Source organism: Chaetodon trifascialis, chromosome 23 (assembly GCF_039877785.1).
Source record: "Chaetodon trifascialis isolate fChaTrf1 chromosome 23, fChaTrf1.hap1, whole genome shotgun sequence".
Lineage (NCBI taxonomy): Eukaryota > Metazoa > Chordata > Actinopteri > Chaetodontiformes > Chaetodontidae > Chaetodon > Chaetodon trifascialis.
In genome coordinates this window covers 6,924,800-6,951,877 of record NC_092078.1, presented here as the reverse complement: position 1 = coordinate 6,951,877, position 27,078 = coordinate 6,924,800, and the positions used below count along the sequence as shown (strand labels likewise).

Sequence of the window (27,078 nt, the reverse complement as noted above, 5' to 3'; positions counted from 1 at the left end):
GCATTTGCAGAGCTGCACTGAGCCCCCCGACGCTCTTGAAAATCTAAAGCAAGGGGTGATTCATGTCATCTGACGCCGAAACCGGGAAGATGACACATGTATCAGCTCTTTTTTTTATTTTACATTTACGTGATGGCTTCTCTCTGCAATTCTGGGTGCTGTGCCCCTTTCTAAGCTTCACATCTTGATTACCATCAGTCCGCTCATGTCAGCATCATGTACTTTCACTCACTGCGAAGACTGTCCTAAAATTCACCTCGACATCAGCAACGTGTGACTGAGTCATAACTGAAAAATTAGTCATTGCATGTAAAAGGAAACCACTGCGAACACATGTAGAGAAAAGGGCCAGAAACCTGCAGCATATCACAGCTGAGGATGACTATTTTCTGGTCAGCTTCTTTTCTTTATTGGTAAAGCAGTGACGTCTGCGACCTGTTACAAGCAATATGGTCTGGCCCAAGCTCTTTGAGCCTTTTCCTGAGTAATAACAGATCAAGATGACATGAAAACAGCATCACAAGGCAATACCTAGAATTACCGCCTTGCGGTTGCATGCGTGCGCCAGCCAGCCAAGTTGCAGTTTACACCAGTGCCTATTCAGTCTCACATATGTAAGAAAGACAATTCAGTATCTGACCAAATATGGTCACAGTCTGCCCTTCTGTTCCTGAGTTATGGTGTTGACCAATGGCCATAAAAGTGTTTCTGCAGAATAAGATGTCACAGTGAAGTTGACCTTAGACCTTTTCGGTGTGAAATGCCATCACTTCATTTTATCATGAGACATTTGTGTGAAATTTTGTCACAATTAGAGTAAGAATTTTCGAGTTAAGGGTGTTTTGTGAGGTCACGGTGACCTTTGACCTTATCCTCGAGTTCAAGCGACTGTTTGTGGCAAATAGGAAGAAATTTCCTCAAGGCGCTCCTGAGAAAATCACGTTCACGACATTTGGATATATGTCCCTATGGACAACCCGAAAACACGGCGCCTCCAGCCATGGCTGTCGCCTGCACAGACGCAGAAAAAGGAGACAGAGAAGCAGGACCGAAGCACCGATATCACTGCATGGAAGACAGACAGAAACATTTTTTTAACGTGACCGCAGATCAGAATTTATTTTAACAAATCTGAACATAGTTGAATTTTAAACCTCTTGATTTCTTTGTTTCATTAACATGCAAATTAGCTGAAGCATAACTTTTAACACACGCAAAAAAAAATGGTATTAAAAACCAATTAGGGACAATGGCCCCCAAAGTATGAGGCCGAGCTACTGTCAGGAACAAAAGAGAGGAGAGAAGAAGAGCGGAAAGCAAAATCGACTTCCTTTCCACAGGGTTTCGTTCACCTCGGGGTGTTCACGCTGCACGCGTTTGTCACTAACTGTCATTCAGTACAAGGCCCTGGGTTCAGTGTGTCCTATGAGCCAAATAATTACAGTCTTATTAGTTTCATACAGTCAAATTACAGCCTGTGTCGTACAGCGCCGGGCCTGGATTCAAAAGTGCGAGTTCAACCTGGAAAACTTTAGCAGCGTGTCAGTTATTGGCACGCCAGCCAGGTTACAGCCTGCAGCCAGCATCATCGATACAGCGGGCGCAAACGAGAAACCAGAGCTTGAAGATCGGCCCGTGTTGTTTGCGTCTGGAAAATTCACCAGTCAGTGAATTAGACTTAAAAAAGCTGTGTACTCCTGCACACTTTGCTTTGGTCACGTTATCTTCTTCAAGACCAGGTAGCTTCACCGTCAGCTACGTTTCATTTGTGAGCTACAAATGTGAGTGAACGAGCCCCGTTTTCCATTTACTGAGTCGAGAATCAGTTCTGAAATGAATCATGGCGCCAACAATCAGAAGAAGAAGAAGAAGAAGAAGAAGAATTAGAGGAATTGCAACTAAACTTTCATTTTCAATTGGTCTATTAATAGTTTTGTCTATAAAATGGCAGATCATAGTGAAAAATGCTTACTGCACTTCTTCCACAGTCCGAGGTGATATCTTCAAACGTCAGTTAACCATCACATATGACAAACGAAAGCATCAAATCCTCACATTTGAGGCGCAGGACACAACAGATGTTTGTTTTTCTTTAACAAAATATGGAGAGCGATGAATCGAGCAAGCACTGCAGCTCTGAATCAAGTCATGAGATTCCCAAAGATTCCCAAACCTGTCAAACATGCTCATTTGCATAATCTACATACGTATTACCAGAGCTTGTTACAAGCTTGTTACTTCATTTAAAATAAATGAACAAAATGTTTAGTCTCCTTCACATTCGTTCATGTCAAAAACATACGTAGTAAGCAAATGTCCTTTTGTTTACCTGATTTCGCCTGATTTTTTTATTGCAAACCACGTTTCAGAGGTAAGGTGACTCAATCCGTCCTAACAAAAACACACACAACACACCCCTTAACATCTACCAACTGAGGCACTGCAATAACCTCGGCTGGAATAAAGAGGATGTACATGAACGCAGCACATGGAGGTGACTGTATGGAGGGTGTGTGTGTGTGTGTGTGTGTGTGTGTGTGTGTGTGTGTGTGTGTGTGTGTGTGTGTGTGTGTGTGTGTGTGTGTGTCTACAAGAGGGACACAGAGTGCGAGTGAGTCAGATTTTCTCCTTGTGTAGGATGTGGTAGAGTTGCATGCTGCTGATAAGTGTGTCAATACATCTTACAGGCCATCAATAAACACAGTTTGTGTCACTCGGTCGCTTAGGGGTTTTTGGGACGGAGGCACAGTGTGAAATTGCGAAAAGTCGCACGCAAATGCGGGGATGAAAATAGCAACCAAAAAAAAAAAAAAGCAAGGGAAAAGAGGCAAAGAAGGGATAAAGGGCCGGAGAAAGCGAGAGAAACTGAAGGCATGATTGGTGCAAGAGCCAGGAGGAGGGAGTGGAGGTGGAATAATTACAAAGGAGGGCAATCAATAAGGTTCCCACAGCGAAACACTGATGCCTCAACTGGCTAATGGATTCCAGACGGCTCTCTCCTCTTCCCCCCCCCCCCCCCCCCCCCCCACCCTTCAAACCTCACCCCTACTGCAAACAAGGAGCGATGGAGGAAAGGATACTGCGGGGAAAAAAGTGAGGGGTGAGATTAAAGGCAAGGCCAGAAGAAGGAGCGTCGTGGAAAGAGGGAGGAAAGGATCAACGCAGAGGTGAAGTGCAGGGGTTTGGAGGTGGATGTGCTGAGAGAAAAGGAAGGTGAAACTGGGGGTGCAAAGGGTGCAAAAAAACATGAATCGGCGTGCAATATGTTTCGCTGCTTGGACTTCCTTTTAAAAAAACAGACTGTGCTTCTGTAAAAAAAAAAACAAAAAAAAAACAGACAGTGTGTATATATATTTATATTGTTATAATTTGTACTTCTTGTTATATTTTTTACTTCTTGTTATATTTTTTACTTTTTTAATAGCTTCTTTTTAATGGATGTGTCATGCGCCAACCTCACCAAAGCAAATTCCTCGTATGTGTAAAATCGTACTTGGCAATAAAGCTTTTCTGATTCTGATTCTGATTAAAAACATTTGAGATAAATAATGGCTGTTTTGTATATTCACAGTGTGCATGCATAAAAATTCACGCCCTTACTCTCTCCCATCTTCAAGCACTTCAGTGGGATTATATGAAACTACTCTGGACAGTAACGCTGGTTTTACTGTGAAGAAGGGATGTCTAAAAAGAGACACAAAGGCGGTCAGATGTGTTAAGTTGTTGGGTTAGCAAATTCTGTGAAAAACCACGGCTTCGTATCACCTCCACGAGCTCACTTCAACACACTCGCTGGAGACAAACACCAACAAGACAAAGCAGACCGAGCGCAGGAAACCGCAAAAGGTAGAGTTGCAAATAGAAAAGAGAGGTGCGCCGGCTGTTGCATCTGCAGTTTCTTCAGGGTAGGCTTGACTCTGAAATGGCGTGCATGCTGGTCAAAGGTCAAGAAGTTCAACTACAAAATTCTGACTTCATCTACTTTGGCTTATTTCAGTTGTCTTAAGTTGCACAAAGGCTCAGACGGTCATTCAATATCAAAACGACTCGAAGCCTGGAGGTTAACACAAAGATGAAACGAGTGCAGGAAAGCAAGACACTCACTTCTGGATTTCTATATCATTTTGAAACACTTTCTAATTGTTTTTCATGTTTTCCAGCACTTTATTTATCCTTTATTTGTTCTAGAATTTTGCTTAACTTTATTTCCTCATTTTAATCCTATTTTGTGAGCAGTGAGGGCTCCATCTACTGCAAAAGTGCAATTAGTAGTTATTAAATCAGCGCTCACGCGCCGAAAATCTGTCTCATCTTTTCCCGTTCCAAGCGATGCCCCGTGACGTGCGCTGCAGCACCAAAGTGTGACTGCAAACAGACACTCCAGAGGTCAACGGAGGAAAAGGAAGCTCTGTTAAAAGAGAGGTTTCATCTGATTTGCTCTCCATCCGTTATCACCGCTCTCCCTTCCCTCCTCCTCCTTCCCCTCCTCACCTCCTGCTTACTATCACTGATCCCACAGGATACAATGAAGCTGACGAACACTGCGGCCAAACTGCAGTGGTGACAAATCAAGCGACAGGATAGGATTCGCCGCAATGGGACACGGACGGCAAGAGGGGCTCTTCCAGCAGGAGGGTGTTAACACAGACGCATGCATTGAGCTCGCGACGGATTGATTTCAAGAGGAGGAAAGAAAGATAGGCCGAAAGATAGGAATGCAGAGCAAACTGATGTATTTTTATTTCAATGTGGTTTTATACTAACAAGGAAAAGAAAGCCAAAAGGCAAAGTGTTAACTTTTCAGCAGTCCCCTCAGCAGCTCATGCGCTTACTCGCTCTCTAAAGTCACCTTACACGTGTCGAGTAAATGCTAAAAATAAACAAGCATAACGCAAAACAACTAGAAGCTTCTTCATTTGACGCTATTCCAAATGTATTTCAGAAGTATATGATGTGAAACTGTCGAACTGGCTGCACTTCTGCCACTAAAATCCTCCAAAAAAAGGACATGAGGAAGCAATCCTTAAGCAAAAGTCAAGGGTGTCTATTCTGCAGGTTAAACTTCAACAACACAAACGAAGGATATTGGTAGTCTTGTTAAAACGCAGCTTGGAAAGAGTTTAAACTCACGGTCCTGAGCAAAAGGACTGCATTGCTAGTAAATATTTAGTAAGTCAGCACCACCGCTTCCAACTAACACAGAAGTGGCATTAATATCAACACCATAAAGTATTTTAGTTGTAGAAATATACCTCAAATGCACACACACAACCAGCACCTCCTGCACTAATCCAAACCCTCTGCTGAGTCTCTCTGCTTTTCAAGTCTTGTAAACTACTAAACTCATTTCCCATACTGTTCTTATCCCTTCCAGTTCTGTTTATGGACCCTGAAATGGGGCCTTTTTACTTTGGCAATATCCTATTAGGAACCCGATAGGCCCATTAAACTGCTGCTGGTAGCTTACCCTGGCATGGCTACTCATGGGTAAGTGTGCCAAGGCCAGTGAAGTGGTGTGTGATGAGAAACTGTTGTTCCATTTACAGTAGATGTGAGCAGTGGAAGAGGATGTCCTGACTGGGGGCTCTCGCTGGGAAGTGAGAGTGATGTCATTGTTGGCTCACTGAGGTGTGCTCATAATGCCTGTTGTGTGGCGCTTGTGTCCATCAATGCAAAACACTTGCACTTGGGCCTCCAGTTGTTCTGAAGTTTGGTGAATATCAAAAGCAGGACAGCGTCCCCATAATGCAAACTACCAACTGAGCCAGGACAAGGAAAGCTGAGGCACACAAAAACACCACAGTCAGAAAAATTAAAGACTTTTGCGGACAATTCTGGTTTCAAACAGAGCTGCAACAATTAGCCCATAATCTGCAACTACTCTGCTAATTGTTGTAGTCGTTTTCTCCACATTTGCTGGTTCCAGCGTCTCAAATGTGAAAATCTGATGCTTTCGTGTGTCTCTCGAGGTGATATTTAACCAAACATCTTTTGGTTTTGGACTGTCGATTCAACAAAACAAACATTTTAAATCTCATTTTGGCTTTCATTCTTTTCTTTTATGGACAGAACGACTGACTATATGAGAAAACAGTCGGCGTATGAATCGATAATGAAAGCTCTTGTGAGTTGCAGCCCTAGTTTCAAATCTGTGGGATGAAATCTGGCACCACCTTATTTGTTCAAGGAAAAATGCGAAGTATTCAACAGACAAAAAAATGCTATAAAGACTATCAGCAACCATTTTGACATTTTTTTTAAATAATGATTACTCAGTTTTATTCAATCATCATGGATATCTTAACTCAAAGAGCCCATACATGAGCACACAAGTAAAAAAAAAAAAAAAAGCCAGGTATGAACCCCAGGTCATACACTGCAGCTTAATGCTTGCAACAGGAACAACATTAACATGTTTTATATCTGTTCTATTTCCTGCTGTTCTCTCAAACTCTGAAAAAAGAAACGATTTTAAACAGCAACTGTCTGAGAAGAGCATTTCTCTCCCATTTGATCTTATGGACCCGAGCTGGCAGAAGCACCTTGCTTTGCTTCATCTGCTGGCTTGACTGGCTCGTGAGTGACAGAATGAGGAGCCGAACCGAACTACAGAGAGCGCTCGCCATTGGTTGAAAGTTTTTAGACACAGAAAAGCCAGAGAAGTAGAACGTGGAAGTAACACACACTCGCTCCTGTCATGTCACCTGTTTGTTTGCCTGAACGCACACATTAATCGGAGACAGTGAAGGGAACATCCTTCATGGCGTAAAAAGTTTGCAGCCTGAGATTTCCATTCTGACGCAACTTTGCAAACCAAGACTGTCAGCTCCTCTTTCGCAGTGACGGATTTCGTTCATCAACCACATTGTTCTCCGTGCTGTTTGGAACAGAGCCGCAGCCTGAGAGCCATGGGAAAATTGATAAAAGCTCACCCATCCTGCCAACAACAATGTTCTGAGGGAAAAATAAAATGTTTGTAATGTTATTGAGGCACATCGGTGTTCGAATGTTCAGACTGAAACTGAATATTGCCGTTTAGGACATTTTTACTTGTCCAAAAATAAGACTGGAATATTAGCAATTCCCAAAATAACATTAGCATGTTACACAAATGACACTGGCAATACTGGGAAACTCTATACTATTAATTGTGATTCCACCTTGATTCCAAAAATACATTTTCTATGATTTTGGCTGCTTCAGAGTACACACACACACACACACACACACACACACACACACACACACACACACACACACACACACACACACACACACACACACACACACACACACACACACACACACACACACACACACACACACACACACACACACAGATGTCCGCAAATATGCAGACACTGACATCAGAGTGACACTTTAATTTCTCAGAAGCTCAACACAAGAGCAGTCAGCCAGAGGGTGACAGACCATATTTTTGTGGTAGCTTATTAAAACCCAACACCTCTAACCAACAGCAGATACGACTCGAAGATAGAGTGAAATTCCGTGCCAAACCTCCCCCCAGGCCTCTTTCACAGAACACACAAGCAACTGCAAACACTCAAGTCACAGCTAGCATCTCTTGGAAGAAGAAAAAACTGTCCGATCTGAGGCCGGCCGACAGACGCAGATATCCAGTCATCTAGAAATCAGAGGGGAAGTTTCTGCAGTGAAACGGGGGAAGATTTCTATCTGCAGTTTATCAGGATTAAGAAACATTCTCCTTTTCACAGTCACGTATCTTGATTCGATCTGAAGGTTTTGGCCAGTGGTTGTACATGTTAGCAGTGGCCAGTGAAATGTCAACCGCAACTACTGCGCAGACAGATAAAGGTTTTATCTCGCAGCTAAATTCATATAGATCAAAAATGGGCTAAAAGTCACAACCTGTCAGTGCTGTCAAAAACATAAACAAAGACAAAAATAAATATGCAGACAAGCAGACAGCTGCTTAAATGTTTTATATGACAGGCACCTACTGGGAAATGGCTAAAATCAAACATCAGGGATGTCCTGATCTTGTTTATTCGTCCAATTTGATATATTCCCTCAAATTTAGGGATACACCAATAAAGTCCAACCCAACTCTGTCACCTGAATTTGGATATCTGCCAAAACCGAGTACCGAACCGATACCAGTGTTAAATTATTAAGCTGCATGCCTCACTGTGTGGAAGAGACTGGGATCATTGTTTAAACTGGAGTCAGATTGCTTGTATGTGCACACATACTTGACCAATAAAGCGGTGGGTAGCAACAGGTCCAAAATGCATTAGTAATGTCACCATAGCACAAATCCAAGATGTTCTTTCTGGTGGGAACGTCCACAATGTTCAGTCAAGTCTGAAACCGTTATAGTCCCCCAAAATAAACACCGACGCTCCAGAAGACTTTGCCAATATAGCGTTAGCATTCTTGGCTACCAGCTCCCTGCTGCCTTGGTGTTGGTGTAGCAGTGTTATGTTGTTTTGCTTGTCTATATAACACAATGCAGTCAGACCAGACACATTGCATCATCAACAGCCCGCAAGAGGGTAACTGTCTTTTTGTGCTTGTTTATAGTTTTTACCACTAGCGAGGTTACATCACTTGACCCAAGCTGCATCAAAATACTAGCGCATGACTGACATATGATGTAAAATATGCACATAGAATTCAACTGAATAGATCAGTCCTATTTTCACTGACACCTGATCAAGGTATTTGGGTCAGATATCAGTGTCATCCTTCCTCAGGTTTACTGCTGCACACACTTAAACTACCACCTGAAAATGAGAAGGCAGAACTGAATTCATTTTCTTGCAAATGATGCTGCAGAAGGCTCGCAGTTATGATTAAACATGTATCTGACGCATTGAAATAGCAGCAGCAGCCTTGTCGATTTGGTACACCGCATTTTCCACAAGCTACTTTATCCAAACATTGAAGGTCCAAGTTCAAAACTATTAAGTTGATCAGCTCACATTCTTGATATTTTATGAGTGAAAGTTTAACTGAGAATGTGACTCTTGAGATTAAAATACGATTTTCGTTTAGCCCGTCATGCCACGGGAGAAAAACAAATTAACACTAAATGCAGCTCTAAGCCGAATCTTTTTTTTTTTTTTTTTTTGGTAAATCGCTTTTGAGAAGGCTCTTACAGTTAAATACACAATGCAAGCACATCTGCACAGCACAAACACACTGAATGAATAGCAATAGAGTAAAATTAACCTCTGGACGGAGCATGTAGGGAAAAGTCAGGACTTCTCTCGTCATTCCTTGACAGGTCGTGTGACATATGAGGTATTAGTGACAGAGAGGGGTGGCAGTTGCTATGAATAGAGCATCGACCACCCACCTCCACATGCTAACACACAAACATGCGTTAACACACGTCAACACATGCACACGCAACAGGGGGCTGATTGAGAGAGTGTGAACCCAGCCTGCCGTTCATACGGGGATGTGTTTGACAGCTGTGACTGACAGTCCAAACAGTGCTGAGGAAAAAACACACATCAACACCCCGAAGGCTGAGAAGAGACTGGAATACACACCCTGACATGTCTTCAGCACTGTGTGCCAGACTTCTGAAAAGACACGCACTTATGCAAAAGTGCACAACCACACATACAGTTTGTGCTCTGTTGCTCAGGCATGTAGCCGATACATCTCTGATAGATCAAAAAGAGAAGTTATGTTTTCTGTCTCACAAAGTTTTTTGTGCTCATGTGCATCGTAGGGATGCTACAATATGATCAGTTTAATGTTAGCGGACAGTATCACCTTTGAGAGGAAATATTCTGCAGGACAGGTAAGTTTTATTACCCCTATTTTATTATTATTTCTGTTAGTCTTTGTTTTATTACCAGAAATGTGCTGTAAACACAAAAAACACAACCGAGTAAAGAAATGCTGCAAGCGGCACAGACGACAATGGAAACTGTTTCCAGGGGACACTAAAAAGTGATGCACGAGGCTGAGGCACGCTTGTAGCCATGGTACGTGACTCATGGAGTTACTGTAGTCAGCTATCCATCAGTGGAGTTGGAATATGAACTAAAATGCAAGCTTTTTTGGTTGGACAACATGTTCGTCACCTCTTAGCGTCCCCTGGAAACGGCTTCAGCTGCCGTCTGTGTCACTTGCAGCATTTCTGTGTTGTGAAGTATGTTGAGCTCCAAGCCCCCACAACAAACTCGACAAGCACCAGAAACAAAAGAAATAAGCGATCAAGTTTCTTGCAGTCACATGCCCCATAGCTCTTCAATATCTTTTTATATTTAGGGGGACATGGGTTTCACCTATAACTGGAAATCTGCAAAGCTATAGAGCTGTTGAATGTTGGTGCTGCAACAGCATAAATCCCTGAACTCATCTCTCCAAATTACACTAAGCGCAATACAAAACCCTCCTCTTCATGGGACATTTCTCATGAAACAAGGAAACTGCGACACTGTATCCCCACTGACTATACGACATGCACAAAATATTTTGGTTTTTGCCCTTATTCTGAAAAAGACAATACACAGCTGAGTAGGAATAAGTCATGGCTAATGACAATGAATATTCCAACAATATTCCAATTGCATGCAGCACTGCATATCAAGATTAAAAAACACCTCCCTCATTCACTCGTTCAACCACCTTCTTGAAAAGGTTGGTTCTGAGATATTTGTGGACATCCAACTAGAATAACCACGTCACGAATGTATGCCTCTGCCAACCAGTCAAGTCACAGTGACTCTGACCTTTGACCACCAAAACCTAATCAGCTCATCAGCGACAGATGAGCCGAGAACATAATGTTAAACATTGGTGTGTTTCTCGTTCCGACCAAGAAATTCGGGCTCTCCTTTTGTGCGTGCGTCTCTAGCCCAGCCTTGCAAATTGTTGGCTCGGCATCGCACAGAAGCTGACCATAAACAGGAAAGAAGCAAACTGCTGCAAGCTGCAGTAAAAACCCCAATTAAGACACATGTTCTGAATGCACTGTGTACATATTCAAAGGATGGTCCTGAAACCTAAATAATACTGGCATATCCAACATGTCTTTATCGGAATAAGTTTACACATGAAATTCAGATTATTGTCATATTTGGAATGATAGTGAAATACTAGCGTGCATGCAAACGCAGCCACTGACAACTTAAGCACAGAAACTACGTGAGCAAAGTTGACATGAAGGCACAATCACTCCTCTGACTGCAACATGAGTTGACACATATCTGGAAATGTTGCTCTTACCTGAGGTTCATTCTATATGAATGTAAGGAGTGTGTGAAGTGGAATAAAATGATTGTTCTTAAAGGTGCGAGAGATGGGTCACACTAGGACCTTATTAATCAGTAACAGGTGACATTTAAATTAGCTGCTGGAGGCTCTTTAGTAAACCAAGGTGCAGTGACTGGGCTTTTCTGTGTTGCCCAAGAATGTGTGACTTCTCCTGAACACCGCGGGTGGTGGTAATGCTGAAAACCTGTTTGCGAAAGGCTTCTGTGCCCAGCAGTGACAGTACATGCTCTCCATAATGATCAATGCATCACACTGAGTTACCAAGAAGCAAAAAGTTGCTATTTTCCCTGTAAAGTAACAGCAAAAGAAAGAAAACGTCTCATTTAATCGCTGTGAAAATGATAGTACATGACACATTTGGCTGAGCACTTTCATGTTTTGTCTACATTTCTGATAGAAAACACACAGAGAAACACACATATCTATCTTTTGTGGACCCAGTGCTTCCCAGGGGACCAAAACACAACCCACAGACGCCAGACGCCATCATTCATACGCTCGAGGTCAAGGGTCAGGCTGTGACCTCTGAGGTCAACTGGCAGACAGTGTGTTCATGCATGTAGATGTGGCCTGAAACAGATTATACTACGACTACAAAGATGGCGCTGCATAGCTGCAAACATTTTGAGGCCAAACTAAGGCAACTGTGGTGCTGCAACAATTACCTACCGAACCTTGATTTATTTAGTTTTGATGTTAACGTACTTCAAACGTGTACGAGGTGCTGAGCAGATGCACGCAGCTCCATCTGCTTGCTCTGTCGATGGGAAGCACTTGTTATGATTTAGGTGTTATAATAAGCAGAAAAATACAAGTCATTACGGTGTTAAAACACATTTTCAGTGCAGTGTAAAAGGGGTTATACAGAAGATTTTTCAGATGTCTTCACTATAAACGCTGCTCAAATTGTGTATTTTTTTGCTTAAAATGTGTTTCCATAACTGTAAGTGTTAGGTTTGCTGGGTGTAAGCTTCAATCTGCACACAATTACACCTTTTTTCACACATCTGTCAAACTTGCACATCAGGGTGGGTCAACTGCACTCTGACGCAGGCCCTGTGTGAATATGAGACCACATATCTGGCTGCGTATATGGATTTGCATTTACACATACATACTCTACACACCCACACATATATATACACAGAGCTCCAGGACAGTGCACACAAACAACAGTGAGAGGGAAAGAGGAGGGATGGGAAGAGGGATTAGGCCTATAAAAAGGTGTCTGGTTTCCCTGCCTGAGGGCTGATAGCAGATATCACAACTCCTCGGAGTGGCTGTACACCTCATTATCAACACCATGCTCCCTCACAGCTTCCAGTGGCCTCCATAGCCACAGGCCATCTTCAGTGACACCAAATACACGAACCCTGCTCTAACTCATAGCTGAAAACAAGGTGCTTATATGGAGTTTACTGGTGAAAACTTATTTTCACTGGCGAATTCATTCTGTGTCTTCCAACATTTCTTGAGCAATTTGACTGCAAGTGTATTATCAGCGGTTGCAACTGTGAAATAAAACAGCTGAGCTATGCCAAAGGTGAGAAAGATAAAATACAATATAAACATAGGCAGGAAGTCGAGCGCAGCAAGCAGGTGTTGGGCTGTGTGGAAGCATAGTCGAAAATGAAGGTTTTTTGTAATTAGGATGTTCCCCGCTGACTGACAACAGCCTTGAAAGTACATAATGACAAACGACAAATCCGACAACAAGAAGGCAATCCAGGCGTAAGAAAAGGTAACAACCAAGGAAAGAAATGTTAAAACCCCTGTTTTTAGAGGCTTGTTAATAAAACCTGTTTTGAACACTGTCAGTCTACAACAGGGCTTGAAAAGCAAACAATGCGGGTGTGGCCTCACCTGTTCGGTAGCAACACCCATTGGGAGGCAATCACATGACCCAAGTAGTACCGTGACAGGTGAAGCCAGGACAAATCGAGCTAATCTGAAGACATAACTTTTAACTTCTGCGAGATACAGGAAAGAGACCAACAGGAGTCAGCAACAAATCAGTGGATGAGATTATTCAAATAACGTGTTCTGATATACCAAGATCACATGTTAATACCACGCAAGTGAGGCCCGATCGGCGTGCTGTCACACTAGCGTTCAGGTGACATTGCCTCTTGGAAGTCAAGAACAATTATTCAAAGTAGGTGGTAAAAATATCTTCCAGAAACACAGCATGAATCTGCAGCTGCATGGATTATTTTTCATAAACAAGGGTAGCAAGCGGCGCATTTATCACGTCAGGTGCAGGAGGTATTAATGTTGATGTATGGGAGAAGGAGGAAGGTGACAGCCACCTATTGTACAGTCTACACAAATTGACGCCTGTCAACAAGTTTATTGATATTCGCCAGACACAATAAAGCAAAATTATGGGCTGGAGTTGCCAGGCTAACCTGTTATCGGGCTTATAGCAGACGTCTGAGGAGTCCCAACTCGTGCCTGCAAGCTTTGCTCAGTGAAGCCCTGCCAAAACTCAGCACTACTTGAAAGACAAGAACAGGCTGAGATTGAGACACTGCGCTCCTTGTTACAGTTACCTGTGTATGACGTGTGTTCAAAACCTTCAAGACCGGACAGAGAGAAATGGGTGGAAATAACATGTCTCACCAAGCAAGTGAATGTGTTTGTGTGGAGGAGACTAAGTGAGAGAAATTTGGAAATCTGAGCCCGCTGGCTACATTCGCCCTGGCAGCCAGTTGAAAAAAATAATACCTGTACACTGATGTCACAGCTGCAACGCACACTGTTATGGACTTATAACACGCACCAAGCGTAAACATCAGCCTTTTCCTTTAACGCATACCCTCACTTCCTCGGCAGCACCGTGCCATGCTGTGTGTGGCCTGCAGCAAGGGTATTACGCACACATCCTTCATGCACATATTTAATCATTGAGGGGAAAAAACTGTCGCTGTGAAGGCAGCCAAGTTTGGGCACTAAACTCGTACCCTAAGTCAACCCTGGGCAAGTGATTCAAAGAGGGGGTGGAGGCAAGAGGGACACTGAGAGGGACCTAAAGAGGGGGAAGAGGAGTGGACAGAAAGTCTCCTGAACAGGGACCAAGACAACAGAGAGACGTGGCTCGAGCTGGAGGCTCGCTCTGTGCTTGGCACCGCTGCCTGGCATGTGCCACGGTGCATGCCAACAATCGCAGCAGCCAGCTGAGAGCGGGGAGGGCAGAGTCACTGCAAATATACTGTGGAGCGTCCACAGATGCATAAGGAAAGGGAGAGGATAAGGATGCAAAGAAACAGAGAACAGAAGATCAGTTAAAGACCGGTGTGCAGGCTGAATTTCTGAGTGAGTTTACAAAAACTACATGAATAAGGCAGGCAATAATGCACAGAGAAATAAAGCCACACTGCCTGATTGTGGCTACGTGTCCCTTTCTTTTGGACACTACCATTTGCATGCTCTCTGAGTTTTTCCTGCTCAGTCAAAGATAGCACCTGTGTGACTGTGCTGGGTATGAGTAGTCATGAGGTTATGATGCCTATCGAATGCAGCATGGCAATGGCCAAGGATATCACTGGTTGGGGTTTCAGTAGGCGATTTAAATAAGTCATTTTTCCTTTAGTAAAGCAGGCATTAACAGCAACGATAGTAATTAGAATAACCCCATCCTTCATTTTTGCACTCTGGCTGATACTCCTTAAAATACATATTCATCAGTTCTAAGGCGCTAAATGTTTTTAAAAATTACTTTGAATGGCTTTTTTCTTGCACTAGTTTATATAGCACTTTCAGTAATGACATTTTATTTGTCCAACAGAAAAATCTACCTGCATTCGGCCAATGGCAGATGTTAATTTTGGACCCTGTGTGTCTGTGTGTGGTCGTGTGTGTGTGTGTGGCAGGGTGTGCTTGGTGGCAAGGGGAGAGGGGGGGCTTTTAAATCATGGTGTTATGATGGCAGAGAGCTCAGTGGTCGATTACTGCGAGCCACAGGCCCAGCCCTGATGACTACGTATTTTAATCTAATCTATGGCAAATCTGGAAGTTAAATCCATCTGTACTGTCGTGACACGTGACCTTGCTTGGCCCTTCATCAAATTTCTTTGTTCTGAGGTGGGCGTGGCAGACCACTGAGCGAAAATGAGTCAAAATGAGACAGCGTGTATTAAGACTTTCTACTTTCAACATTTTCCTCACATTAATCCGCTCTGGTTGCCAACCCAAAAACTGCAACAAGAGAAGGGCAGGATGAAACAAAAGAAATGAAGGGTGATGTGATCCGAATCACAAAAGGCCTTTAAAATGATCTTTTCTAAAAAATAAACGTTTAATGTTGCATGAGCAGACGGAAGCAGATACAGAGAGAACTTAGCTGACTGAGTTAACGGACTACTGATGAGCTGTCTGACCCTCAAGGCTGACTGACTGCAGATGGCAGAGGTCTGGTAGCTGCCCTGAGACGCCCCGCTGGAGGCAGAATCAAGGGCAGGGCTCAATGGTGTGTGTGTGTGTGTGTGTGTGTGTGTGTGTGTGTGTGTGTGTGTGTGTGTGTGTGTGTGTGTGTGTGTGTGTGTGTGTGTGTGTGTGTGTAGTTGGGTGGGTCACATCAGTCTGCACTTGCGAGTGCCTCCATGCACAAATACGCACACATACACGCAGGGCACCAGCTCCATCTGTCTTTGACATGGGAGAGCTTAATGACAGAGGCAGAAAAGCCAAAGAAAAGGCCTCCTCGTTCTCTCTCCCTCCCTCCCTCCCTCCATTTTCCTTCCCTCCATCTCTCCCCCTCTTGACCGCACTCTCCAACATCAATGCTCCATATGGAGCTCTCTGGACAGACTTTTTAAAACTCGTCTTGGCCTGGCACACAATCAATAAGACATCTAGACGTACACTCGCTTGCACACCAACTGTACACATTAAGGAGTGTAATCTGGCGCAGAGGCTGGAACACACTGAGCAAGTACATACTCCATTACTCGTGCACATTCAATATGTCCCGAACACAAAATAATGAAATTTCCAGCATGTGCTGTGGAGCCAACCTGCAGACACACACACACACACACACTCCCCTGATGCTTGTTCTATCTTTAATGAAGTCTCCTTTGTGAATCCCGCAGCTCTGCCTCTGTTTTCTCTACACTGCCTGCCACCTGGTTCCAGTCGGGTCCTCAGATAACATGTGTCCTAAATCGAAATAGTCCCCCACGCCTGACCAGTTGCGGCGGATCAACAAAGAGGTCGTCACCGAACTGATTTGCCTCAATTTCAAAAAGTCGCTGGAGAACATTGTATTACTGAACGCAAGGTTAAATCACATCACCTGGGTCTGATAGAGCTCGAGCTCTGGGCCGTGAACGGAGAAATTGAACTGGTAAAGCTAGAAAGGTTTGGTGGAGGTGTATTTTCAGGCTTGAGATCCAGAGAGTGTTTGTTGTTCTCTGCTCAGGCACACAGACGATAGAGAAAACACTGCACTGTCACACCTCAGACAGGTTACGGAGACAGACAGCAAAGGAACCTCTTCAGATACCAAATACACAAGTGCGGTTTATGTGAGTGAAATTTTCCGGTTAAATTTGTCTCTTTACCCGCAGGTAATCAACATCTTTGCATGTCCTGTTCTGATGTAGTATTTAATAAAAGTGAAACTACTGATGCCACTGTGTAGAAAGCAATATTCCTGCACAGATCTTTGGTTTTGAAAAAGGCTGCTGCACTTGCGTAATCTCCCTTTTGAGATTACAATAAATTCAGCATGAGTTTTACTGTCCAATCTTGTCAGGGTGCAGCTAAAACATGTCTGTACACAGAAAAAAATATCTGAATTGGACTGAAAATGTGCATAATCTGGTCACAATTCAACCAAATAAGTACTTAGTTTTGGGACAAATCAAGCAAAAGTACCTGGTGGAAAAGACAAACCTCTTGAACAGCCGCCGACTGCAAGTCTGCACGCTCACATTAGCGATGTAAAAAGATGGGAAGACAAAGTCATGTGGGCTGTTTTAAGTAAACACAGCCACGGGAGACGCAGAGCAGAAATTTTCAGGCGGAGTGCGAAGACACGCAGCACTGTGATCTTACAAAATTAGACATTCATGATTAAAAAAAAAAACCTGCTCTGAGGTGACAAGTGTGACTGTAGCCAAAGAGCCACATCGAACGGCTGGGGTTTCGGGTTGAGACGGGTCATGTGCTCGGGGGAAACTGTCAGGAAAGAGAAGAGAGGGGACGAGGCGAGGGAGCCTTGAACCCTGAATGAACCGCCCTTCCCGCTCCCCTTTCCCCCCTTCTCACTCGTTGCTGAGCTGATGACTCACTGCTGGAACGAGAGGGATCCCAGGGGTAAGGACTGTGAGTCGTCGAGTTCGACCGCAGCGGCAGCGCTGTAGCTCGTGCTCTTGTGCAGCACAGCCATCAATGACGAAGCAGGTAGGGCCTGATGACCACACTGGCTGCTACAAGGGTCAAACTCAAGGCTTTTAGCTTCTGTGCAGATCATAGGTTGTGTTATGACTTCCACATGCTCCGTCATTTTGAAGGACGGGGTCGTAAAACTTCCAACACAGTCTATCAGAGTGATAGTGAGGCAACGCCTGTTTAAGAGCATTTAAAAACAACTTGATCACAGCAACATTCAATATACGGAACAAACTTACAGATAATGCATTTATAAGGACATGGAGAGAAGAGGAACAAAGACACTGACCACACGGATGGGTTTTTCCTCAATGGCAGTGGAAGGCACTAAAACACTGAGACCATTATGCCCAAACATGCAAATATGGACGATGCAACTTTACAGAATTAGACAATTAAATTAAAATATGAAGAAACTATTTCCAAGAAATTAAAAGGAACTTAGCTGACCTGCTGTAGCCTAGCCTGAACTTAAACCTTCCTCCTGGCCCACATGGACTTAAACGGGGCGCTCTGAACATGGGGTTTGTGATAATCACTGACTGGTTCCAGCTTCTTCAATGTGAGGATGTTCCTGTTTTTGTGTTAGGATAACTGATTTTTTGCTTGGACTCTAAACTGATGTGGTTAATAGGTTTCTGATAGTTGTAAACATCATGAAGAAGTGATCTTTCCCTTTATTCCACAAAGCTCAGAGCACAGCCAGCAGCACTTGGGCTGGTGGGACTTCGGAGGCTTGTTGTCACAGCTCTCCTTGTTGAAAGGTGGTCTTCTTACTAACTATGGCACCCTGTTGCCCCTTTACTGAATCTTGGCCTCGTTTATTTTCCCCTGGGGTTGATCACACTGCACACAACAGTTCTTCTATTTTTGTCTTGATTAACCAAAACAAGCGCAAACACTCCTCACTGAAGCCAGTGACAACCTGAACACCAGGTGCTTCGTATCATGCAGCCACATCAACACTGAAGAATTTTTTTGAGTTTACAAAGTGGGAATTTTCATAATATAACCAGTGGGCTTGTCCTGTGGCTATGTCACTTTGATGAAGCATCTCAGACTCAATCTGCACCACTCATGTATCCAGTAACACCACAGGATTTACAGTAACCACAGGCAGAGAAAAGGAGACGGTAACATAAAAGCTCCATATCTGCACATGCTTGGTTGTACAAAAATAGACTGAATATCAATACTGAAGCCAACAATGCAGCAAAAAACAATTCTGTTCATTACTGATAAATCTGGCAATTATTCTCTCAATTAATTGATTGCTTGTTCTCTAAAATGTCACATAAAGGTGAGAAATGTCTGTCGTGACTTCAAACAGCTCAAAACCGAAACACATCCAAGAAAACCAGCCTGTGACTTATTTTAGTTGATTGGTGTAATATATATACACAACATTTTTTTATCCAACCAATAAACCAGAAGATAATGAGATGCAACAGCTGAAATAAACAATCGATTATCAACATAGCTGCCGATTAATTTCCCACCAATCGACTGATCAATTAAATTACCTGTCAGTTCAGCTCTACTACAACGTGACTGTGTCTTTCCAGTGTACAGGCCTTAATTGTAAAATGGGACTGTTGAAAATGAGACACAGTCTCTCTGGACATCTATCAGCTCAGGCAAACTAACCACTGTCTTGCCCTGCCCTTGCCTCAAAACCACCCGAAGGACCGACTGCGCTACAACAAGAGAAAAAAATAGAATTCCTGGCACAGAGAGAGAGAGAGAGAGAGAGAGAGAGAGAGAGAGAGAGAGGGATGACCTTTAGCCCACATGCTGTGAGATGATCCTCAGCAAACTAAACCAAATGCAGAGGCTGCAGCGCGCTTGTGTGTGCATGTGCAGTTCAGCAGCGACTCTGTTAGCTCAGGGCCGCCGTCTGGTTTCAGTGTTGATGTCGTGATAGGGAAGAGGTCTGTTGTTCCTGCTGCTTGTTCCTCTTCAAAACATGTCATCTTTCCAAAACTGTCTACACTGTCATTAGCGAGATGTGAGAGGAGATGGTTTCCTGAGCCTTAACCGCACGCGCACACACACACAAATTTGTCTTGAAATTAGACTGCTTTAAAGTAAAGCGAAAGCGGATTATGTTCAGTTCTCATGCAGCGAGGTGAATAATAAACACCAGTTGAATGCTGGTTAATTACGGCAAAGTCGGATGCGTTTGTCCAGCAGACACCTTGGCGAGTTGGAGTTGAGGTTAGAATATTTGAGGTCCAATTCTAATAAATCCAGTAGGGTGATAAATAGAGAAACTTTGCTGGTGGCTTTTTAGGATAAACCAACAAGTTAGTTTCCTTCCATGAGCTCATGTGAAACCTCACGTACATTCTTCGGCGGTGCTTCCAAAACGATGGCAACGGTAGAGAACATCAAACTGCAGCCACAAGTGCAAGATGATCAGCCGCAACATGAACAGCCCCTCTCTTCCAGAAAAAAAAGCATTGTTTCCTCGACCACAATCAATAGACTGTTCCACAAAATGACACACATGTCTATTACTTCATTGTGATTCTAAGCAAAGGCCAAAACCTCCTGACGTCAACAGCCACAGGAATGCCACCAGGCGGATTCTTCAGTAAAACTCTCCGGCAGCCTTAGTTAAACAACCAGACAATGCAAAGAAACATTTGGAGATAACAGTGTGCCTTTCCTGGAATCCCAACCCCTCTCTCTCTCTTTGTTCTTTTCCTTGAATATTTTCCTGACACTTGATAACTCCGTTTTGTGCCCTTCTCGCTCTTTCTCAACGTTTCCCTCCTGCAGAGGGGTGATGCAGGCTGCTTGTCTCCCCGGGGTTGCCATCACTTGCCTGGGCAAACACCAGCAGTGGTGTCCCTGGAGGCTGGCTTGCAGAAAATATGGGCTGGAATACCCCGTTTGCGTTTAAAGACATGCACGGACGCACGCTGAATGCATCCGTGCATGCAGGGCTTGGAGCAGAAACTTTGCTCCAAAACAAGCCAAATGCTTGCAAGCAAAGATAAATCTTACGCAAAATCTGCCTGATGTAAAATCCATTTGACAAGGTCCAACTAATAACTCCTATACTACTCCTATACCTGCACTGATGCGCTTAGTCCCAGCAAAGTTATTATGATGGCTCTGTAAAAGTGTCAATTCAAAGGCTTGCGAGGATCAATCAGCAGCAAAGCAATGTTTTCATCAGTTACGAGCCATTTACCTAAAGAGGGTGGGAGCGAGGTATAGCTCAGTGGCTATCAGCAGACTTTATATGATGCCACTAATAGTCCCAAGGCTACAACATTTCTTTCAGGAGGGTTTACTACACACTGGCTTGCTGCTTGCCACTCCCTTTCTTATCTAATACAGTAATAGTGGCAGTTGCTTACAGCTGTGGGAGGTGGCTTCATTAGGGGCTTTCCCAACACGGGAGATCCTGTGTATATTTGTAACCTTCCTCTGAAGGGATGAAAAACCAGCCCACTGTGGTTGTCGGAGAACAGACAGATCGTTCTGACAGCAGCTAGACCCTTGAACAATGCTTCTGAGCCCTCACCACCACAGCTGAGAATAACAAAGCAACTATTTGAGCCAATAGAATAAGAAAATAAAGCGCTTCTCTCTAAGCTCAGCTCTCTGGTGAATTGTCCTGGAGGCTTTGAGCAGCATATTCAAGTCTTATACAATATATCTGAGGCCTGGCATAAGTCCTCTATTAAAAGACAACTTCAAAATACAGACCTCCCTCTGTCATCCCGAAGGAGAAAAGAAATGACCATGAAGAAAAACAAAAGAGACAGACGAGCAAACGCACAAGTGTCAATGGCGTTCATATTTTTTCCTCTCAATTTCAGCTGCCCCAACATAGGAAGTAGGTAAGAGTTTGCTCACTGAAGCTGAATGAAAGCAAACAGCAGTCAGACTGGGGGAATCAGTTCGTGTTTCTGAATGAAACATCCTGAATGTGGAGGGACAGCGGGGACAAAAACTGCTGACACAGTAGAAACCACCATTCCCTTGGCGAAGCTGTAATCGCTACAAACATAAAAGGAACAGGGGCAGGGAAAGGCGAACGCTGGGGCTAAGGAAGCTCTCTTGGAAGGGGAAAGTGAATGCAACAGAAGACGACAAGACGCTCCAAAACAAGAGTCAGCGGATAGTTACGTACTTCCACCGCCTGTCGCATTTGCCTCATGTTAGCTTTCTGTCTCTCCTGTCTTAGCTAAGCAGCGAAGCCGGTGCCAACAACAACACCAAGAGGACTTGGGCCTCTATCAAACATGACGCCAGGGCTGTTTTCAAAACCACACTGGCTTTAGATTTACATCAGAATGTTCCGTCCCATCCTTGCCGAAGCAAACAGCAGCAAGATTTTTGGAAGACCCGGAGAAAAGAGCATGAGCTCAGACCAATGGATTTCAAGTCTTGCACAAGTAAATAAATGCCCCCTTGTCGTGGCTTTTGTATGAGAAATCCCACCCCTTAAGCAGGCCCTGGGCTTGGAGAAATTAGGTAATGCAAGCCCCTCAAAAAGGTCACTCAAATTCATCCTCTACAAAGGGAACCACTTGCTATGAATAAGCAAGAGGGAAGCAGAAGTACAGGGACATACTCCGATGCTATATCTGGTTTGGGCACACTATAACACGTGGCTGAGGACCGAAAACGGGGAGTGCCAAGCTGGCGGCGATCCAAGGCAAATTACGCAAAAATGTGCATTTCTATCCCCTTGGGTGTCTCATGTGGTTGTTCCCCTGGGACAGACAGACACAAACAGGCTGAAAAGGGAAACAAGAGAGTGAAGACACTGAGTCAACTAGGGCGTGTGGTGCTTTAAGAGGCCCATCATCACTCAAGCAAACAAGTTGAATCTGAACCCTGAATGAAACTATAGGCTTCAGGGGATATCTCAATCATGTGAGGTAATGGATATGCATGAACTTCCAAAACAATAGGCTACTGTAAGCATGAGAATAAATCCCCCTAAAGATGTCTGGCGGTAGCGCATTTGCTTTGGTGCTTTGCTTGCGACTTCTGTACAGCTCCCCCCTGGCGTATACCCCCCTCACGCACACCACACACTTTGAAGATTTTCACAGCTCTGGGTGGATATAGGAAAGCTTTGGAGGCTGCAGGATACTGAGGTGACGCACAGATCAGGTAGCTTGTATCATCTCCATCGTTAACCTATCCATCAATGCTGCAGCTTAGGTAGCGGAGTGTGTGTGTATGTGGGTGGACATGGGGCTGCTGCTTTGAGGGGTGGGGGGGCGGGGGGCCTTTTAACTCTAGCCCAAGCCTTTGCCACCATAAAGGTCAGCGCTTCGACATCTGCTGCTCTCTCTGAACCTATCCTTTCATAGAGGGAAGCAGGGAAGAGGAGAGGACCCTGGGGAATGGATGCACGTGCACGCGCGCGCACACACACAGATTAACTTTTATGTCGAGATACACTTCCATACACACACTCACTTGATCACTTCAACGCAGCCGCAGAGCTCCAAACACACTCATTTGCCCATGCTAACAAAAACAAGAACACAAGGTTTGCGCCTCAAAGAAAAGCTCGGTGGTATCATTACAGCAGCACAGACGCTTGGCTTTTGGCCTTAAAGACTCTGTCGCTCTTTTTTTTATTTTTGGCAGAGGGATGGGGGGGGGGTGTAGCTAAATGGAATCCCGTCCCCCAGGGGCACAGCAAAGGCAGAGCAGTGTTGAAATAAGTGATTCATGCTTTTATCATCCCAGGTGAACACTGCTGCTCTTTCAGCTATCAGCTCATCGGTTTCTCTGGCAGAGAGGACGAAAGATTACGAAAGCAACGCCGTCTTTATTTCACTTGTTTTGTTTTGTTTTGCTCTAACATACATGAAGGGAGGCGATCAGGAGGTTTCGTGCCAAAAAAAACTTTGTGTTATTGTGGTAACCTATAGTGTTCTCAGTAAGGCCAGGCCATACCAGGACAGGAACATTTGGGGTTTCACTTGCACATTTGCACAACACACAAGAGTATTACAACAGTTGTTATCTAGAGCTGAAAGGATTAGCCAGTTGACAGAAAACTATATTCAAGCAAAAATGCCAAACATTTTCTAGTACAATATCTGAAATTGTAATATTTTCTGCTTTTCTCTGTCATATCATTTTAAAAGGAAGATCAGGAGATTTTGTACTTTTGGTTTCAATATATCACCTAGGGCTTGGGGAAATTGTGATTTTCTTTTGATAATCAGTAGTCAATTAACTCAAAAATCAGGTCAGGTGGATCACTTATGAAAGTAATAAATGCAGCCTCAACCTCATCTATTTCACTCTGCAACAGTTCTGAACATTTTCACTAAGCATAAGGTGTGGCTCCAAAATATGCATTAATATAAAAAGAAGCATCTACTCACCGTGCATTTTAACTCTGTAGTGTATGTTTGGCTTAAAATTATAGTCCTCGTGTGATCTAAGGTATGCAACACATTGCAAGGACACCTGAGTACAGACCACTTTAATATCTGCCTTTGAAATCAACTGTAACTGAAAATGAATTAAATTATAGGCAAAGAAGCTAGCTGAAATCCCCCCGGAGTCACCTTTAAAGTACACATGGACCCAGTTTTTGTTTCTTGAAACACACAGTAGATTTTGTCCGTGCTGCAAACCTTGAGCCCTTCAACAACTACAGGAGTTCTACATTGAAAGGAACTTTCTTTGCACTAAAACACAGTGCTTCATAAAATTTTATTATGAACTGTCAGATTAATTAGTAACTGTCACATACAACCATGCACATCCAGTATAAAGCACCACAGTGAGAACGGTGGTTGGTTCAGACACAAAACACACACGTCATGATCTTCTGTTGTTTGTTCATCCATAAGATTTCCAGGAGGCAAACTACATTAAACAGAAACGCAATGTAAATATATTTAGGAGTGCAACACTGACCGAAACCAGGGCTACAATGAAACTCTACTAAACTTTAGCGACAGTAAATCCAGTACAAGCTACAAGTTTTAATTCAGACAGAAACATACAACCACAGCTTCTCTGTAACACTATTACAATATGGTTATAATGCCATTAACAAGCCCATGGCTGCGGAGCCCCTCCCTGTGTAAAACCAGAAGAATTCAAACAGTACACGGTTAGGCTCTGGATGCCTCCAACCGTTACTGTGAACGTGGTCTGCCATCGGCTAAAGAGACCCCTTATGGCACTTCAATTTTCTGTTAAACCTCTCGCCCATGCACACACCCTCCCCATCTTCCTCTCACACAATGACCTCCCCGCTCCTTCTCCCCCACTTGCAGAAAAACACACAGCCAAACACACACGGATCTGGAGATATCATCTGGACAGGTGGCCAGCCACCCAGACCTGACCCGCCTGCCCTCTAGCTCGCTCCCTCCCTCCCCCCCCTCTGCTGACTCCCCCTACAACCCCCTCCTCAACTGAAATCAGTTCAGGTCTGCTGGAAAGCCCCAAATGAACATGCACAGCAAAACCACCACCCCCGGCCCACCTCCCCTTCTCCTACCAACATACACACACCTCCAGCAAGCCCTGCAAATGTCTGTCACCCACTGAGCTGTCTATGGGGATTATAGCCTCAAGAGTGCAAAAAAAAAAAGGTTTGTGTCTAGCTAATGTGCAGGCAAATAATTTTAATCAGGGTTTATACAACAGACTGACAAAAGCATTGAATGCAATCGGCCCACTGGAGCACAAGCAGGTCCAGACTACAGCCTATTTATGTTGAATAATATGGTCACATTACTGACAGACTAAACAAGGCAGCACTGCTCTGCTTTACTAAGAAATATATCCTCGACATCCTCTAACTATCAATTCAATGGGCAGTTTGAAAATGTTAACAAAGCCGATTTTCCCATTAAAAGCCTTGGCTGACACACTTATCACAGATGTATTATCCAGTAGCAATTACTGAACGCGCACTAAGCCTAATGAACTCTTTTAATTTTGGAAAATGTATCCATCTCAGAGATAAAAACTTTAAATTCGACACAGAAAAGAGGCATTTCAAGACTCGGTGTTTAAGGAGCTGGTTATCCAATATTTAGAGCTCATTGGAGGGGGGGTGATTTCAGAAAACGTCACTTTTATCATCAGTAGACTGCAAATGAGAAACTAACTCAAATGCTCGGGCAAACTGCAACACTTGGCTCATTTTTTCAGTGGTGATAGGGTTAAATACACATGGCTGTGGGTGTTTATCGCTGAATTTTGTCCTAAGATGCACTCCACGTCTATGGATAACCAGTGTTTGGATGGGGGTTTCATTAGAAATCTGCTGACAGAGTATACATGCAGATCGCGGTCTGAGTAACAAGTAAATACTATTTCACAGCACTGCCGTGTGCTTTAAGGGTGCTGAAGTCATAAAAGTACACGCTATTCCACTGTGTGTGCCAGCTCTAAGCTTAAATATCCACAGCATAGCGAAAACTATCTCACGGCGTCAACAAATGCAGTCAACTCTTTAAAAACACTGCCAAAAAGGATGCCTTGCTCACAAAGCCGCAACGTGTTTCAGTCAGATATCGCTAGCTAACGTCCATTATCGGACAGCTAGCTGTGTGAAGTCGTGAATCCAATTCGCAAACGTGCTGCCCGGCTAAACGCTGAGCACATTTCGAAAACACAAGCAGGACCGGGATTTGTACAATTGCTTTTATTCGGGGGAAATGAGACGCCATACCAGCGTTAAATTCTTTTCAAAACCATGCCTCGCTGCTTGTGTTTAGCTCGCTGGCTAGCCGACTAGCTAACAGCTCGCCGTTGTCTGGGAAAAAAAGACCACCGAGGGTGAAGTATCGCTTAGCTGGGGCTAGCTCACAAAACACCGCAGCAACAGTCAGCTCAGGCAAGTAACGTTAACTGGTCAAAGGAAAAAAAAACACTCGCACGCAAACACACTGAGACAAAGAAATGACTTCTGGCGAATAAAACAGTAGCCAAAACACTGCAGTGTGCCCAGGCTACAACACATGGATCAACATTGAGCTATTACATAGCAATAACTTGTATTCTCTTCAACTCCGCTTCCCACCACCAGCCCCGAATCTCAGACTCACCCTGTCACAACAGGCGCCATCTTCCACAAACTCTCACCAAAACTCCAATACTCGCGATATCCTTTCTCTCCCACAGTCCAACAATCCGCCGAGACAACAGAAGCAGACTGGAGGTGTAGGGACGAGGGAGACGGAGAGAAAGGGGGTGGGTGAGGAAGACAGAGAAAAGGGGAGGCGGCGGGCAGAGAGAGAGAGTGAGCGAACAGGGCAGACGCCACAACAACAGGCGTGGGAAACTTCGATGATCACGCGAGGTTTGGAAAACTCTCACAATAGGCGAGCATAGAGGGAGCGTCCCCTATCGCGAGATATGCGTGAAGCGGAGTAGTTGTTT

General features: G+C 44.0%; 1 protein-coding gene across 1 annotated transcript in view; it reads right to left on the bottom strand.

Annotated features, from left to right (window-relative positions):
* The window catches only part of rbpjb (recombination signal binding protein for immunoglobulin kappa J region b), a 44,295-nt gene extending 17,417 nt beyond the window's left edge, over positions 1-26,878 (bottom strand). The window contains exon 1 of the mRNA XM_070993193.1: positions 26,745-26,878. Within this exon, the coding sequence (XP_070849294.1) occupies positions 26,745-26,764 (20 nt within the window). The 5' untranslated portion in view covers positions 26,765-26,878. The remainder of the gene's footprint in view (positions 1-26,744) is intronic.
* Positions 26,879-27,078: the final 200 nt, after the last annotated feature.